Source organism: Anopheles merus, chromosome X (assembly GCF_017562075.2).
Source record: "Anopheles merus strain MAF chromosome X, AmerM5.1, whole genome shotgun sequence".
NCBI lineage: Eukaryota > Metazoa > Arthropoda > Insecta > Diptera > Culicidae > Anopheles > Anopheles merus.
The window spans coordinates 17,853,752-17,871,989 of NC_054081.1; the positions used below are offsets into that span (position 1 = coordinate 17,853,752).

An 18,238-nucleotide genomic window follows, 5' to 3' on the forward strand; every position below is an offset into this window, starting at 1 on the left:
TAACGATAGCAACTGTTTGTGTGGAAGAAACAATCCCTTGCGAACGGGATTGCAATGCGAGAAATGTCTTTGCGCTCTGGAATTGTGCATGTTTGGCCCGAAATAAATCTTCAAACTGTTGAAATGCATAAACTATCTGTAAAAAATAATTTCTACACAGCAGCACTGAAGATTGACGATTTGAACTAAACTGTCTGCATTGCATGTTTCTATATATCTTGAACCTAGCTCTGCATACATCTTGTGCATCATCATGTGACAGCTTGCGGGAATATTTTCTCCGCTAGAGGACGCTGCCTGCCCGTGCACTCTGTAGGTCTCGCTCTCTCTCCCGCACCTTTTCGTCTGTCCGTACACCTGTGCTCTCGTTCTCCCGCACAGCCTCAGTCAACGACCTACGGGCAAGGGAAACAATGTCAGTTTCGAGGGAAACACGGGCCCAAGTAGCGCACACACTCAATCAACACAAGCCGTCCGTACGGGGCGCTGTTGTCCTCTCCAGATCGTCGTGGTATTGCGCGAGAGGGGCAGATCAGTCCGTGTGTGTGCCTGTGTATATGTGTGCAGAGTATACAGAGAGACAGCGCGTACAGCACGCACCACCGCCCTCCCTTCACCATTCGTCGCGCGTTGCGTGCGAGGCGCTCTCTGTACGGCCCAGAAAATTGGACCCGCTTATCACGGCTTATCAGTGGCCGCCTGTCCTCGTTCGGTGTGCCGTACCATCAGTTTGACGTAAGTATAACGCAACGGGCCGGGCTAGCGGTACGTTTCAGTCAATTCGGCCAGCTTTAAGCCCCATCTTGGCTGCAGATGGTAGCTATGCAGATGGAGCCGTGCAGAGCATGTGTGTGTGTGCGTGCGTGTGTGAAACCAAGGGAAAGAAAGCTCGGAACAACACCGAAGACAACAACCACCGCTCACGCATTTATTGTGTGTGCGCGCACGGCCGAGAGACCTGTTTCTTATTTTTTTTTGCGCGTTCGTTATTTCTTCTTCGAAGTATTAGGTGACTTATTAAGCGCTTTTCATTTACGTTGGAGAAGAAACAGTAAAAAGTCCGTTTTACAGTTTGCTCTACCAGCATACCACATACACATACTCGCCTACACAGCGCCGCTCGGAATAATCTGTTTCCCCCCAAGGGTCAGGCAGGTGAAGCGAGCAACAAAAGAAGTAGCTGAAGAAAAAAAAGAACGTGTAGGCTCAAAGGTGCATTTGAAGTGTGTTTGTGTGTGTGTGTGTGCGCGCTGCTATGTGCTTTTAGTTCCTCATTCATCTTGCGCTGCTTTATTTCCGACACAAACAGGTCGAAGGAGTACGTCGGTTGTACTATTTGCTTTTCTCTCTCTACACATACACATACAGCACATACACAGCACACATTCGAAGTGAAAGATTTGTATTATAATCGCCTTTGCTCTGACGCATTGACTGGAGTGACTTGTAATAGTAGTAAATGAGGGAAAGAGAAAGAGCGATAGGTTGAGAGCGAGAACTTTTGCAGCTTTTGAAGTAAGCCCTTTTGGAGTTTTTTTTTGTATGAAATTAACGCAAAACTCTCAAACAAAAAAAATCTTGTCAACTAGCGCGTGTGTGTACGTGTGTCTGTATGAAACGTGCGTTTGCGCACGTGTGCAAGTGTGTGTGTGTGTGTACAGCAGCTGAAAAACTAACTGTTTTTGTGTGGTTTTCTTTTCTCTTCCTATTGCTTTCTCCCTTACGCGCACGCGCTCCCGGCTGCCAACGTACAGTGATTACGCGCCCGTGTGTGTGCACATGTGTGCATGAGTGTGTGAGTGTGTGTGTGTGACAGTACGTGAGTTTCATCTCAGTTTAGTACCGTGCGCGCTGCAGTGTCTATCGCTAGAAGCAGGCGAAGAAGAAACAGTGAGCGAGAGAAGATAGAAGCTTGAAGCAGAAGCAGAAGCAGTCACGGTGCACGGTGAAAAGGAGGGGAAGGGGAGAGCACAGCCCGCCCGTACTCACACGCTCGACCATCAACCCGAATATAACGCAAGCGATTGTACGCGCGAGAGGACGCGCAGCAGAGTGCAGCAGCAGCAGCGGCAGCGGCAGTTGCGGCCTGAACGCAGAAGAAAGAAAAGGAAAGGCAGAGCGTGTTCCTCCGCACCGCCGTGACAGCAGCAAGGAAGACAACAAGCAGAAGCAGTGGTGTGCCCGGCCAACACCATCATCATTATTATCACCAATCAAACGTTTATCAATAATAATTTCAACTCGGGCTGTTTCCCTCCTGTCGTCTTGCGTGCTCTCGCGTACGTTCCTGCTGCGTAATCTTCCTCGGCTGAAATTTTCATCCTTTCGCGGGCGAAGGAAAAGTGCGTTTAGCTAGTATTTGTGTACGTGTAGCTGTGTGTGTGTTAGTGTGTGTTGCGCAGTGTGGAAAGCTTTTCCCCGGAATTTGTATGACTGTGCGGTGCGGGTGCTAGACGCGCAACCGGGAGAACGCCCGACAGGCAAAGAGAGTTAAATTTACAGGCGAGGGGCATGTAGAAACAGGGAGAAGGGGTTCGGTCGAATTTGTATTGTCCGCCATAGTCGAGCGGCAGTGATTTTTTTCCGAATTGAGAGCAAGCGCGCGCAGCGCTCTCTCGCTTGCCTTCAAATTACACGGGGCGCTCTCGCGATACAAAACAGCTGATCAGCTGATACCCCCTCCCTCCCGTTTCTTTCCTCTCGCGATGCGCTGGATGCGCGGATCAGCTGTTCCCCCTCTCTCCCGTTTCTTTCGGTTTGCGCTGCGCTGTTGCCGAATTTGCGCGTTGCGCCGGACACCCCCTCGCGCGCGTTTCTTTCGGTGTGCGCTGCGCTGTTGCCGCACTTTGCGCGTAGCGCTGGACACCCCCTCCCCCTCGTTTCTTTCGTTGCGCGTTGTGCGCTGTGCGCTTTCGTTCACTTTGATTTGCAGCGTAATAAAATCGCATGCATCGAAATAAAACTTAAACACATCAAGCTCGGTTGATATTTTAACACTTTATTGAAACTTAAGGCACAGTTCCACACATCGCTAACCACAATCTTGCCACAAAACCACACATATTTTTTATTATAAATAATAAAAAAATCGTCACTTCAAGCACCCGCCTTACTGCCTGTATGTTGTGTATGTTGAATACTGTAAAAAAAGCATTGAAATAAAGCAGCATAATTTACATATTCATGTTGAATTATGAAAGATTAACGCTGCTTTATTTCAATGCGCACAACACTTCAACACTTGAAAATACGACCGAGGCCGTAATAATGTGAATTGAAATAAATAAAACTTCAACACTTCACTTCAAATTACATCGAGCGCCCGGGACTTAGGCTAAAACGCGCGCGGCCTCACGCTGCGAAGGCTTGAACTGTACTGACGATTTTGTGTGGTAGCAAGAAAGGGAACGCACGAGGAACACTCGCTGCACTAGTGCGAGCGAGACACCGACACCAGCAAGCCGCTGCGAGAAAACCAAACTGAGCGCGCAGGCTGAAAGTGAACGCACACATTCACACATGTGTGATTGTGTAAGTGCGAAAACTGTGTAGAAAGCAAAACACGCTCTCGCCTCCTAGCAATTCCGCGTATTTCCAGCCGTCTCTCCCTGCTTCTACATGCCCCTCGCCTGAAAGACGCACACTTTTACATTCTCTTTGCTAGTAGGGCGGGGATCGCAGCAGAAAAAGGCACACATTCGCGGCATTCGAAGAAAAGCAGTTCCGCCCCCTCCAAACGGTCGCCGGGCGCGGGGCGCGCGGGCGGCATCCATCATGATGGCCTGACACTCCCCACATACGAGCAGCACACTTTCCATCGCTTCAGTTCCTCCCGAAACGACACCAGCCTCTCCCCCGCACACGTCCCTCCTGCAGCTGCTGCGGTCAGAATTTTGCGAAGGTAAGTGTGGTGCTTTCGCGCGCACCTTTGAACTGACGAAAGCGCCTCTCATCAACTTGTGCCTTGTAGCGCGCACCGGTGGCGTTTTCCGTTTTCGCTGTGTCTTATCTCAGCCCCCCCGAACGCACTTCCACGCGCTGGCCTTTCGTGACATGTGAGCGATGATTTTTCGCCGCAACTGCTCGAAAAAACAAAAGTGCAAATGGGCGGTCGCCCACCGTGTGTGTGTGTGTGTGTGTGTGTGTTGGACCACCAAGGGAGGGGGGAGTATGAAGTCAGCCACACCGAGGCAGCAGCATTAACAAAAAAAAGAGCTGATAACGGAAACACTGTTTCCCATTCCCGCGGCAACCACACTTGACTCTGTCATCGTTGTGCAAATGATGCAAAGCAAAACCGCGCGGGCCGGAAAGACACAATGGATGTTCTACAACGACGAGCGGCATGTGCGTCTCTTTGCGCGTGTGGAGGGCCAGGGCGGGGGTGGCATGGGGGTTCAAGTTTCACGGTCCGTCCCGCTCGAGAAAACGGAAACCGAAGCACTTTGTCGATTCGATGACAAAACGTCTCTTGCCTAGGTGGCCGGAGCAGGATGGCCGGGTTGTGTAACAACACACTCGCCTTCCCCGGTTGAGAACGCCGGAGACTGTGTTGCGCCAGTCTAGATGGAAATATGAAACAACTTTACTACGTGATGTTGCTATGTTTGTGGGACTTTTTTTGTCACTTTTTGGCCACTTACCAAATGCTTTGGTGGAAAATAGGGCCTTTGCGTAGACAGGAAACTGTAACACATATACACACACGCACATATATGCCACCCTAGTAGAATTGAAATTTCGAGTGTTTGGTCACAGTTTTAACAAAATCTCTACCAAAGCGTACCGGAAAAATATTTTCAAAAGCATGGAACAAACTCACGAGCACGGCGTTGGGATGGGGGAGGGGGGGGGGGGGGGTCTAATGTGCTGCTTAACCCCGAGAGACACTTTAATTGCCTGCAAGCAATCGAGCGCAGTAAAATACACGATCAGTCGAAGAGTATCGCAAAGAAATAGAACCACAAACACCTGCATTGTTGTTTACCTATTCCAACACCCGTCTCTCGTTGCGCATCACGAAGGTCTCGGCCCACAAAGCTAGTGATGGGAAAAGTTGGCAAAAATCCGGAGTCGACTCCGATCCATCTCCAATAATTTCTGAATCCACTCCGGAAGGTAGGTCCGCCCAGGTCCGGAGTCATTGGGAGTCGTTCGGAGTCGCCCGGAGTCGGAGTCGTCTGGAGTCGTCCAGTATCGTCCGGAGTCGGAGTCGTCTGGAGTAGTTCGGAGTCGTCTGGAGTCGTTCGGAGTCGTCTGGAGTCGTTCGGAGTCGTTGGGAGTCGTTCGGAGTCGTCTGGAGTAGTTCGGAGTCGTCTGGAATCGTTCGGAGTCGTTGGGAGTCGTTGACAGTTGTCGGAGTCTTCTGGAGTCGGTTGGAATCGAAGTCGTCCGGAGTCGCCCGGAGTCGGCCTTCGAAACAAAGGCCTGTATACGAAGTGCACGCGCAAATTTAAAGAGAGAAAAAAAAAAACAAAACAAAACGAAATGAAATGCCTCATCACAAGCACATTATACCGGACGGTTCCTGTTGACTCCGACCGACTCCGATTCCGGTTGACTCCGATATACCCTGGACGACTCCGAATGACTCCGACTCTGGTCGACTATGGCCGACTCCGGACGACTCCGGGTTCAAACGACTTTGGACGATTCCGAAGGACTCTGGACCACTTTGAACAACTCCGGAAGACTTCAGACGACTTCGAACGTCTCCGGACGACTACAAACGACTCCGAATGACTCCGGACGATTCCGAAATACTCCGTACGACTCCGACTCCGTGCGAAACTAGTGGACCAGAATTTGACGGAATCGGAATCGGACTAAAAATAGCCGGAGTCGGATCGGAGTCGTAGGTGCGCTCCAAAGAGCACATACAGCAAAGAACCCCACTCTCTTTCTCTCTCTATATCTCTGTTTCTTTCTCTTTTTTTCTCACCGTCTGGATATATTGGATTTTATTGCACTTGCTCAAAGTGATGCGATATCGACAAGATGGTGGTGGGTAAGATCGTTCAAGAATACAGACTAATAAATCTGAGGTACAGGGAGGGGGCGAGGAGTTGATCATTAAATGTGCGAGCTCTAAATTGCGCCCAAGTCTGCAAGAAACAAGTCCATCAATCCAAGCGCGAGAGATGGGTTGGTATGTTTTTTTTTTATTTTATTTTATTTTTTTATAAACCAGATTATGGCACGGTTTGTCTCAAGCGTCCGATTACGCCATGATATTTACCGGTGTGGTGCTATTTACAACCCACGTACGAGTACTGTTGACTGTTATTGCATTCGCTGTTTTAATTATTATTAAATTGTCAAACATGATTCGATGGAAGCTTCAGGTCGCACAGCTCTAAAAACCAATATGGCTCGTACCCAGCTTTGTTATCCACAAACTCGCAAGAAAGCATCAACTAAAATTCAACTGTGCCAAAAGGGGTAAAAAATATAGGTCGTTAAAACAGAAACTCCGCTGATATCCCGTCTACCAGACTAATAACATTTTTTTATGTTTTGTTTGTCTCTGTTGCTTACCTCATCTGCTCCAAGACGATGGTTTTTGTGATTATGATTTATTAATCATAAAATCGTATCCATCCGCGGGTACTTCTATTGATTGCCGGGGGTTTTGATGTGATCTCAGATGATCAATACGAGCGTTGTTTATATAGGTGTATATTTCTTGAAATCACGGGGTCTGATCGTACTGCAAGCCAAAAATGCCGAGGAAATCTTTTTTAACAGTTTTGTTGTAATTTCTAACGCGATACGCGTCGAGACATTCGACTCGATTGCTCTTTGGAATTTGTATATTTGTTGTTTAGGTCTAGATCGAAAATCAACCAAGATGACGGGGGCAGTTGAAATCGAAATCGCGACGCCAGACAAATTCTCAGAAAACGAAAAAATGTAAAAAATGCGCAAAAGCTTGGAACTTCAGCAAAACCGATAATGATTTTCCTGTTAGGTCTAACTTCTTCTTCTTAAAATTGAACAATGAAGAAATCGCGAGAAAATTTCAGCAGTGAATATTGTTTTTTTTTTTTTTTTATTATTCAGGAGTAACGGTCCAAAAAGGCCGTATTGCTTCAGTAAATATTGTTAATAACGACAGCAAAAAGTTGCATTTTTGTCGGTTATGCACATCATTATCGAAAAAAAAACTGCCACATGTCTCAGCTTTACATAACTAACCAAAAAAAAAACCCTTTTCATATCGAAAAACTGGCCAGCTAACAATACTGTTGTTGTTTTTGTTGTGGTTTATTTTTTAACGATGCTTTTGAACATCCGCCTTTCCGCCTAAAATGTTGATTTTTCCAACATAAATTGTTTACTTTAAAGAAACATAAACTCTTTCCAAGGCTGTGAAAGATCAAACAGATTGTAGTTTTATGCAGGAAGAAATATTCATTCCTGTCAAATAGTTTTACTAATTCTCTAAGATTGTTTGAAAGGATTTCTTCGATTCGTTCGCCAAGAGCGTGCTTCTTTCTTTCGTGAGCATATCCGAAATATGGAGTCCATTTCACAAAACGGACAAATGAAAGCCGATTCCTATTTTCAATTGCGAGATGCGTAAATGGTAAGTCTAGTGTGTCAGTCTCGTAATTACTCTCTGATCCCTGAGTTCCATTGGGGACTTGTCCAAGGTGCCGATGTACGTTGGATTTTTTGTTTAAAGATTTGTCATTTAAGAAACATACTATATACTTTCCAGCGCTGATGTATCGATCCTTTTCTCCATACGGAGGGATCTGCTCTCAAGATAGGTCCATCTGCCTTATCTTTCCATCTTAATTCGCGACACGGTCAGCTTCTTCGTTTCCATCAATGTCCTTTGCCCTGGGATCTAACAAAAAGCGATTGATTTTTCTCTTGCTAATAAATCGATAGTTTGTATGTAAGGGTTCCGTATGCGTCCTTTATCCAAAGCCAACAGTGCGCTAGCGCTATTCTTAAAAATAACTTGCTGTCTGTCATTTACGGTGGCTACCTCAACTGCTATCAGACAATCTCGCTTGAAAATATTGAAGTATTATCAATGGAGGAGCTTAATGCTGCTAGGGCTCGTGATAAAATCTCCAGTAATTTTCTGCAGATCGCAATAGTGTGTGGGAGCTAGTTTTCTGCCAATATTGTTATTGCTCATTGAAAAAAATTCAATGCCGTACAACAGTTTTGGAACAAACCAACTGTTGACAATAGTGAGAAGTGTACGCCTTGAAGATATTTTATTTGAACAACAAATGAAGAAGGTTTAGTCTGCTTTTATTTCATTTTTATATGCAGAAAGTTTTGGCGAGATTTTAGTCTTAAATCAATAATAAATACTAATTCCTAAGTTGGTCTTACATTTGGAATGATGTTTGATTTCACAATCAATAAACCAAGATCAACCATTTGTTCAACTGCTCAATGACACTCTGGCGCTTAAGGTGCGATCAAAAGCGATTGATATGTCGACTACCTGACAATGTGTATGATATTTCCTATTCTTAGCATCAGTTTTCTAAACAGGCAAAGTAAGTCTCTGTACGACGGCCGGCAGTGTAGGCTTGTTGTACGGTGCTCAACAGATGTTTGTTTACTTTCTAGGGTTAACATTAGGGGATTTTACGATACTAGCCAGCTTTTTTATGGAGTTTGAAACTTGGCGGCTGAAACCATGTCAACACTCCATACAAAACTACACGCAGAACTACGTCTCAGATTTTCAGCCAGAATAATTTCAGCCCGAAAAATATGTAAACAAATGCCGATACGTAGCAGGCTCGATCAGGTTAGCTCTTGAAGGATTTTATTTTCTTTTTTGCTGAATCATAACAAATGCATCATGCATTAACATAGAACAAAATTGTTTGGATCAACATTTTTAAATTTATTACAAGAACTATAACCCGTTAAAAAAAGGAAAACAAAATGATTTTAACATCATTGCTTGTACACATACGGTGAATCCAATGTGGCGGAACATAATTGTCATATGTATATAATCCGGGTGATGAGTATTGTTCGTCTTACAGGCTGACATTTCAGCTTAGTTGGCTTTAAATTAAAAAAGGGGCAATTGCTGGAAAATGTTATACCCCTGCAGTAGACGACTCTATTATCGCTTATTCTGAACATCCGCTAAATTGAGGAGATCGCTAAAAATTGGACTTTACGCCACAAATAAATACTAACTGGAAAGAAACAGCCAGGTAAAGCAAAATAATCTTGTTTCTATGGAGATTCCAACTGGTTGAACAAGCGGACCCTTTAAAATGTGTGACCGATTATTGCAAAGCGTATATGGGCCTTAAGAAGTACCTTATTAAGTAGTTAATTTTGACAGTTTTCTTGGAAGACATTTCTTAATGTTGGTTCAAATTAAATTTTGTTATTAGCGTGTTTTTGAGTCTTCAATTGCTTTATAAAGCACTCGTTCGTGCAGAAAAGCCAACTGTTTGACACGGGTTAATGCAATTTTTGAAATTATTCTTCGAACGAAGGTCGAACTTCTGCTGCAAAGTAAACTTTTTTTTGTTCGTTTATAAATTACGACGTCAAGTAATTTCGATAACAAAAATAGAATAATCCTGTCAGATTCAAAAAGCTTTCGGATAGAGGATTTTTTTATGAACAAAATGCGTTGTTTGGTTTTGTTTTGATTTTAAACTATATTTGAAAATAGATTTTCGTATTCGATTGCATCGCTGGGCATCCCGATGATCCTCCTTGCTTTTATAATCAAAATTGTATAGTCTATTTTAGCTGCTCCCGCTTGTTTGCCATCGCCCGGGGGAAAGTGAGGCGCGCGTGAAACGGGAACAAGGAAAATTTTAATGCAATTTCACAATTTACAAGAACGGCGCGAACCATCGACTACTAATTCCTGGCCCGATTGCGATTGGAAATATCCATCCCGCTCATCATCCCCTTCCCGATTCCTTCCAACAGTCGTTGTTGCGCGGGTTGGTGGTGGAACCAGCAGTCAGTGAGAAGAAATAAAGCCCCGATTTAGAGCACGCTTCTCCCGGCTTGGGCGCGCGCGTGTTAACAGAGACTGACGCGAATTATAAACTCGGCAGCTTGTTGCAGTCAGTGCACAAGGCACAAGCACCGAAAAGCATCGCGCGCACAAGTAAATAACACATCATATGGCAGAGAGCAGCCGGGCATCCCCGATCCCCATCCCCTCACTATCCTTTGTTTGCTACAACACTCCCTCCTCCCGCCCTACATCTCACACCATCTTGGGTGGAAGATTATTTTAAATCGTCGCTGTGTTGTGTTGTCTGTGTTTTATTTTTCCACGTTTTTTTACGACTTTGCCCCTGTGTGCGCCTTCGGGCAGCGTTTCGACGCTGCTGATGCTGCGGCGGATATGCATAAAGTTATGCTTTTCCGATCATCCCCGAGTCAAGATGATGATGGTCCAATTTTTACGACTTTCACGTGTGCGCGGGCTGCATCCACACATGCGGCATGCGAGCGGAGCAGCACGTGCTACGGGCAGGCGTATCGGTAGACGAGCGATGCAAGTATAAAACCCCGCCAGCCGTGAAGAACACGTTCTAAAACACTTTACACTACATTTCGTAACCCGGCCGGGGAGGAGAAGATGGTTTCGGTTCGACCCGAAACGGTGCCCCGCGATGCCTGGCCTGATGGAGAAAATGCATTCCATTTGTGTGCATCTCGAAGTGCCATTTCGTTACAGCCGGCACTCTATACGTTGCGCTTGCAGCAGATTATTGTTATTTTGCTGTGCAGCTATAGTTTATGGCTGCGCCGTTTGCCGAGATAGAGAGAGAAAGAGAGAGAAAAAGATCCGATAGGCAAGAAGGATGCTGTGTTGTGGGTGCGGTTTTGGCGCTGGGCTGCCCTCCTATCCTGGCAGGGTTCAATAGGGCTCCTGGGCAACTGGGGCCGCGGGATAAGAAAATAGACGCTTTTTTTATGGAACTCGATCTCGAGTTGTAAATGTCAAAATTGCACTACACTTTACCGCTTTGCTGTGCGAGTTCAATAAATTGTTCACGGATAGGGCGGTTTGCCGTGTAGCGAAAGATGGACACTACCACTTCGTACAGAGGAAAATAATTTCCATTCCTAAATTTTCCACCCTTTCTTTCTCCTTGCTTTGGCGATGGGATTGCTCAATCCTCCGACGCAGTGGTCAGGTTTTGTGTTATAAATCCATCTTACCGACCATAGCTAGAGCGCGAGAGAGAGGGAGAGTGAGAGCGTGGTGAGAGAAAAAGACATTTAGCATTTTCGACACTTCAAATAGCGCGAGATGAAGGGCTGCTGTAGTTGATTGCCGCTGACCGGGCGTCGGCCCTGTCAAGGTACATTACGCTGATAATATTACCCCGTTCTCTCGCTCCCCTCCGGCCCACGTTACGAGGATGCTGTGATGCAGTTGCACGGGCCCGCGCAAGAGCGGCACCTGTTAGATACCACCCTGCAAAACACGTGACCGCATACACACGCACACCTTCACTCACTCACATTAAAGCGTCACCAAATATGTTCACAATTGTGCACTGTTGTTTCGGTTTACAGGTGCACCAACGGGGCTTTATTGCGCTGCGCATATCTTAAGCGTCAAAGTGAGCGTAGTTTTGCCTGCAATTTGACTTTAGTTACAGTCGTTGTCACTACATTTTGTGGCTCTACCGTATCCATTTGTGCCTCCATCGCACCTACAATAGCCTGTATACCAATACACCTGTAAGACTACAATTTTAGACTGTTGTGGATAGACGTGCCGAGCCCTGGATTCGCCGTAGCAGTTGCGCTGCTGCTGGTCGACATCCAGGAATCGACACTGCGTACGAACATAAAAGTGGCGACGAGGATGGGATCCTCTTGCGCAAGGAGGATCCTACAGAACCCGCGGCAGCCATCGCGTTTCGTCTGGCCTTTCTGCAGCGTCAGTGCAGCGGCCATCGCGATGGCACGGTTCCCTGTGCCTTTGGATACCGCGGAACATCGGGCCGCCGCCACCGCAGACACCGTGGCCCCGGCTGCTGTCCCATCACTGGCGACCACTGCAATGGGCAGCCGGCTACACACCACCCACTACGTACCATCGGTCGAAGGGTGTCACCACGCTGGTATTCCGTTGTGGAATATCACCCGCGTCGGTTCGACCCTTCGGTTATTAAAAGGGGGAGATGTTGTGGATAGACGTGCCGAGCCCTGGATTCGCCGTAGCAGTTGCGCTGCTGCTGGTCGACATCCAGGAATCGACACTGCGTACGAACATAAAATAGACTCTTGTTGAAATCATGATTAATTTTACTAGGCATTTGAGCAGATGTATGACAACTGTAATTGAACATTACTTGATACACTACAAAACCTATTTTTTTGGGTGTGAAAAACCAACTTATTAAATAGTTCTCAATATATTATTTTCCACCTGTAAATAAGTGTTGGTTTTCATGAATCTTTCGTTGAGATTCATTCATATGAATCTTCAGTGATGAGTGATTCGAATCTCAAATCGACTCTTCAAGGTGTATGATTTTCAAAATATTGTATTTGCGCCATCCCACCTAACAACATAACATGTCCGTCGTGAGTTCAAACCTAGCATGGACCGTCTCCCCATAGCAAAACAATCCGGCTGCGTGGTACTTGCCAAGAAGTCTCAAAAACCTGTATAGGCAGGTATGACCACGTAGGGTGCTACGCCAAGAAGTGGAATGATGAGCAGCTTAAGCTCTATGAATCTTTGTAGACGTATGAATCCCTTGAGATTCATGAATTCCTAGAGATTCGTGAATCTTTCGCGATATAGGAGTCGTTTGAAACTTATTAATCTTTCGATATTCGTGATTCTTTGGAGATTCATGGATATTTGGAGATTTATGAACTATTAAAAATAGATGTTTTAGAGGCAACAATTATACCACGCTGTCAAACATTGGGGCCTTGAAGATAAAAATAGGTGAATTTGAGCCAAAATTTAGCGAAAAAAAAAATCGCATTTGGAGGGCTGTGACAACGCGGATTTTGCGGAAATGAAAATAATATCGTATACATTCGTCATTATTTTTACCTTGGTGCGAATCACCCTACAATCAAATTCGACAAACTTCTCGGTCTAACGATTGTGACTTGAACACCCAGGTTGGGATTTGAATTTGCTGCTTCCGATTTAAAACGAATGAGCGAGGAAAGAAAGAACGAAAACGACATGTGCTGCACCGCTTATCGCACTAAAGGCTCTGGCAGTCAATGCTGAGCGAATTGAGAAAGAGCATACTAATTCTGTGCTTTGGGCATACGATGCAAAAAATGATGAAATGCAGTTAAATCTGCCTAAAATGAAGTTTATTGAGGTTGGGGTTTCTCTTCTTTAAGATGAACACTTTGGAACTGTCTGTCATAGTCATATTTAATTCTCGTCAAGATGAATGTCTCCCTTAGATAAATGTATCTAAATAGTATATGCGATTTGGCTGTCCAGATTCTCAATGGTTGAAGTATAAGTATACTCAGAGATATAGTCCGTAATACCTTTAAGACATGTCAAACATACGGTCCTCGGGCCACATGCGGCCGACGAAGGAAGGAAAAAGTTCGGCAGTTATTAGAATGAAGCAGAACTAGATTGTAAATTATAAGATAAGAAAAGTGGGTTTATTAATGTTAGTCCACTGAGGAATAAGGTTCAGTCTTTATTGATGAATTATCGAAGTGTGAAGTAAGTTACATATAGAAAACTTACATACTTGTTTGGGAAGGTATCCGCGAAGATGGCAAGTGGCACGTGTTTTAGTAGTTGTTTCCTGAGAGCACTCTAAATTTGGACTACCAATATTTTCACCCATTTTCTGACGTTGAGGCTTTCTGGAAAGTTCGGAAATCATGTATGTATCGGTATACCATTTTCTTCACTTCAATGATAAGGGTAATCTTTAAATACGGTTCTGCAAAAATTATTTCGGTATATTTAAAAACCATTCAAAACCAAGCACTTAAAAAAGGTATGAATTGCATGAGATCGAAAGTATGTTGGTAGTCTCTATTCTTCAACAAAATTGCCACAGTATTATCCAATATTTGCCGATGCAGTGTTACATTTTGAGTTATCGTTAATTAGTCATTACTGTGGTCAGAATGCAGCATTTTTACATCGTGTGTCGTTGTGTGAAAGCAATGTACGAGGTTTGAAGAACTGTCCAGGTAGCCTGAAAGTTAGCAGGTATATGGAGCTTTGATTATAAATTAAATTTCCGAGTAGGGACGACCGCCACTGAAGTAAAGTATGAGTAAATTCATATATTTCATGAACTGTTTTTTGGAGACTATGAAAAAATGTAGATAAGATGGTTTATAAGATGGATTCTTATGGTCCAAGAATAAGTCCTTACATGGTTGCTCTAGCCAGCTCAACATCGGAAGCGAACAATTCGATCCCGTAAAACACATTTCAACAATAACAATGGAAACTAGAATGATCTGTCGTTGGTTGCTCGGTAAACGCTCGACATTCAATTGGCAATGGTGAATTGGGATTTTACGGATTGGAAATGAAGATTATAACGTTGAGCTAGCTAGAGAAACACTGTAATGACTTTTGCCGATCTGCATTTGCTTTTCATCATTAGTTGAAGAGAATGGAAATTAATCGTTATCAAAAATGTTACACGCTTTTTAGATTGGTGGTACTATTTGAGTGCCCCAGTGTGTAGGGAAGAGCCGGCTAAAAAGATTTTTTTGGCACAATGAAGCAAATGAAGCAAGACTTTTGTCTTTTAAAACGTGCACCTCAGCTGAAATTTAATTTAGACTTTCGAAACGTCGATAGCGAATGGTGCAATTGCAAACCCCTCCAGTTTGGTTGCAATTACAATTGTCGCGCGCACCGTTTGTTTCACATCACGTTTAGATAAGCGGTAGGAGTGACGCGGTGGCTTTGTGCATGGGATAGTTTAACTTTATCGCCAAGCGTTCTCGCTGCTCAAACGGTGCCGTGAAGGCAATGTTTGGAAAACACACCACCCCACATGCATGCTGCGTGGTGACGCTCGATACACCTGTTTCTGCGTGACGCCTAGCGTCAACCCCCGGGCAGGTTATATATGAATGTTAGAAGTTAAAGTCGTTCAGAGCAAATTAACATTTGTCAACTTGCCGTGACAATGCTGTGGGTCTTCGGTATTAAACTTGCGCGGATGGATCCTAAGGCGGCTCTCTTATCGGCAGTACAGTAGTAGGATTGTGTGGGGACCCCGTGTGTGTGTTTGTGGAAGGGAATTTATCGATAAATTAATTTTCTTTAAAACACTCGCCTTTATCCAACATAACCGCTTTGCCGGGGCGTGGCGGTGGTGCCTTTGGAGTACCGGCAAAATGCATTGCCCCCGATAAAGGAATTAAAACTGCTAATAACCGTAAGGAAACTAACCATTCTCCTCTTTTTTCCCGCGATCCTCCATCCGCGGGTTTTTTTTTCTCTGCTTTTAGGAACCACGCCATCGCAAATTGCACCACGGTAGAAAACCTGAACTCCAAAGCATCGCAACCAACGCCTCGATACCTCTCGCTTCCCCGCACTCCTACCGCAGTTACCGTAAGAGCTGGACGGAAGACGCGACGCCGTGCACAACACTACACACCGCGGCTTTTGTGGATATTTTTGTTTCTGTGCAAGAAGCGGAGCAAGAGAGCGAGAGCGAGAGCGAAATAGGGACGAAGCGCATTAAATTGCGTCGCGCGGGTGGATGCGGCCGCCGTTCCGTTCCTCGACGGGGCGTACCATAAACACAGCACTCTCTCACTGGTGCACCCTCGCGCGGCCGAGCTCGGGGTGCAATAAAGGTGAATGCGCGCGTGAAGGAAGCACAGAGGCAAGCGCAAGCGAGACACAGTACCGGCCGCCAGTGCCAGAGCGCCCAGCATCGGCGAAAGAATATATCGCGAAACCTGCTTGCCGCAGCCGTCAGTCTTGCTCGTGTCGTGTCGCCGGACAGTTCCGTTGCGTTTGAAGGTGTCAGGCCGCGGATGACGCCGTAGGGACCCCGTTGTACCGAGGCGAAGTGTTGAGATAAACCGTGTGTCGTGTAGGAGTTGGCGTCATACCGCGTGCGGCGCCGGGGTGTGGTGACTCTTGTGGCTGACCGCGAGCGTCTGCCTAGGGCAGACCGGAGAGTCTCTAACCAAGTACTGTAGCAATCAAACAAGCCAGTGCACATGCAGCAGCAGCATCGAGAGCGGCCGCTACATCAGCAGTACAGGCCGGAGCAGGCACGTTCGGGTTTGACAGATTCGGCAGCAGCAGCGCGGTTGTTACGATGCGAAAGCTAAGCCTCAGCACCGGCGCAGGTATGTCACGACAATCGAAAAGTGTACCGCAGGCAAAGAAAGTGATGCCACCGGCCGTCCCGGACATGTACGGGAAGATAGGGCTGAACAATGGTGGTGGCAATGGTGGCAGTGGTGGTGGTGGTCCACCGACGGCAGTGATTTACGATACGGGCGATGGGGCGGGCCGAAACGGTGGCACGGCGGTAGTGGCCGGCACGGTCATACTAGAGCATCATATTCCTTCGCACGACGGGACAAACAGTGTCGGGAGCAATAGTGCCGGCGGTGCCGCTTCCGGTACGGTGCCGCCGCCGGCCGGTGGGTCGGGAGTTTCCGTAGCAGCAGCAGCCGCCGCCGCTGCACCCTCCAGCTTGCTGCTACGGTGCGGTCCGGACGGTATGGTCGATTACGGCTTGGACGATCAGGGTATCGATTTGACGCAGTCGCCCGGCCGGGACAGCCCGGTGTCGCTGTCCGGGTCGGCCGGGTCCGGATCTCGGCACTCCACCGCCAGCCTGGACTCGGGGCGCGCCTCCTCCTATCTTACCGGCGCCTCCAACTCGTCCAATCGCAGCGTGAGCGGCGTGGGCAGCTATGGCGTCCTGTCGTCGCCGCGCTGCTCGGTCAGCTCCTGCTCGATCGGTTCCGGGTCGGTTGGGGGCGTTGCCGGTGGACCGGGCGCCAGTTGCAGCCACCGGCTGAGCAACCACTCGTCGAGCGGCAGCCGCACTGACCACGACGTCATCTCGGAGTGGCTGATGGAGATACACTTCCACGAGTACACGTATCTGTTTCTGGAGGCGGGCTACGATCTGCCGACGATAGCGCGCATGACGCCGGAAGATCTGACCGCGATCGGCATCCGCAAGCCGAACCACCGCGAGCGGCTGAAGCGGCACATCGACGCGCTGAAGCTGCCGGACGCGCTACCCGGCTACGTGCCCGGCTCGATCGACGAGTGGCTGCGGCTGCTGCGGCTCGAGGAGTACGTGCAGCCGCTGCTGGCGCAGGGCTACCAGACCGTCCACGACGTGACGCAGCTGACATGGGAAGACCTGGAGGACATCGGCATCGTGAAGCTGGGCCACCAGAAGAAGATTCTGCTCGCGATCAAGCGCGTGAAGGACATCATCAGCGGCAAGATGATGGGCGGGCCGGCCGCCGGCATGATGGGCCTCGGCGTGGTTGGCGCCGGGCTGGGCGGCTATGCCCTCTCGCCCACGATTGCCCGCTCGCCGGCGGCCGCTGGTGGGGCGCATGGCCGGGCGCTGCACCATCACTACGACGACATGAGCATCGGCCTGCGGTCGGATTCGTCCAAGCAGCACCAGCTGGGGGTGGGTGGCGGCGTCGGCACCGGCTCGTACAGTACCTTTCTCCGGCAGCAGACGGTGCCGGCACCGCCGCCCCCATCGGCCCTCGCCGCCCACCAGATGATAACGTATCCGCACGTCCACTTCGACGGTACGCAGGCGATCTATCGGCGCAGCTCGTACGACGATAGCGACATTACGCCCACGAACGAGAAGTCGTCCGCGCTGCTGGCGCTGTCGGAAGACCATCATCACTTTGCGGCCCAGCAGGCCGGCGCCGTAACAGCAGGACAGCAGCAGCAGCCGCCGGTCTGGACATTGCAGCAGCAGCAACAGTTCGTTCACCAGCAGATCGTGCAGCTGCAGCAGCAACAGCAGCAGCAGTACTTCCAAGGGGGCGGCACGCTTCCGCGCCAGCATCAGCGCAACAACTACGGCGTCCGGCTAGCACTGCTGAGCGGACCGGGCAGCAATGGCGGGGTGGCGGGCCGCACCGCTGGTGCCACCGTCGGCGGCCGGCCGATTGCGAAGATCGTCGCCAACAACTTGAAGCTTCCGTCGCCAGCGCTCGAGGGTGGTGGGGTGGCCGCACCGGGCGATGCTTGCGATGC

At 47.8% G+C, this 18,238-nt stretch overlaps 1 protein-coding gene across 1 annotated transcript in view; it reads left to right on the top strand.

Annotated features, from left to right (window-relative positions):
* Positions 1-393: 393 nt before the first annotated feature.
* The window catches only part of LOC121590179, a 25,528-nt gene continuing 7,683 nt past the window's right edge, over positions 394-18,238 (top strand). Inside the window, exons 1-3 of the mRNA XM_041909622.1 lie at positions 394-735; positions 3,668-3,901; positions 15,475-18,236. Of these exons, the coding sequence (XP_041765556.1) occupies positions 16,302-18,236 (1,935 nt within the window). The 5' untranslated portion in view covers positions 394-735; positions 3,668-3,901; positions 15,475-16,301. The remainder of the gene's footprint in view (positions 736-3,667; positions 3,902-15,474; positions 18,237-18,238) is intronic.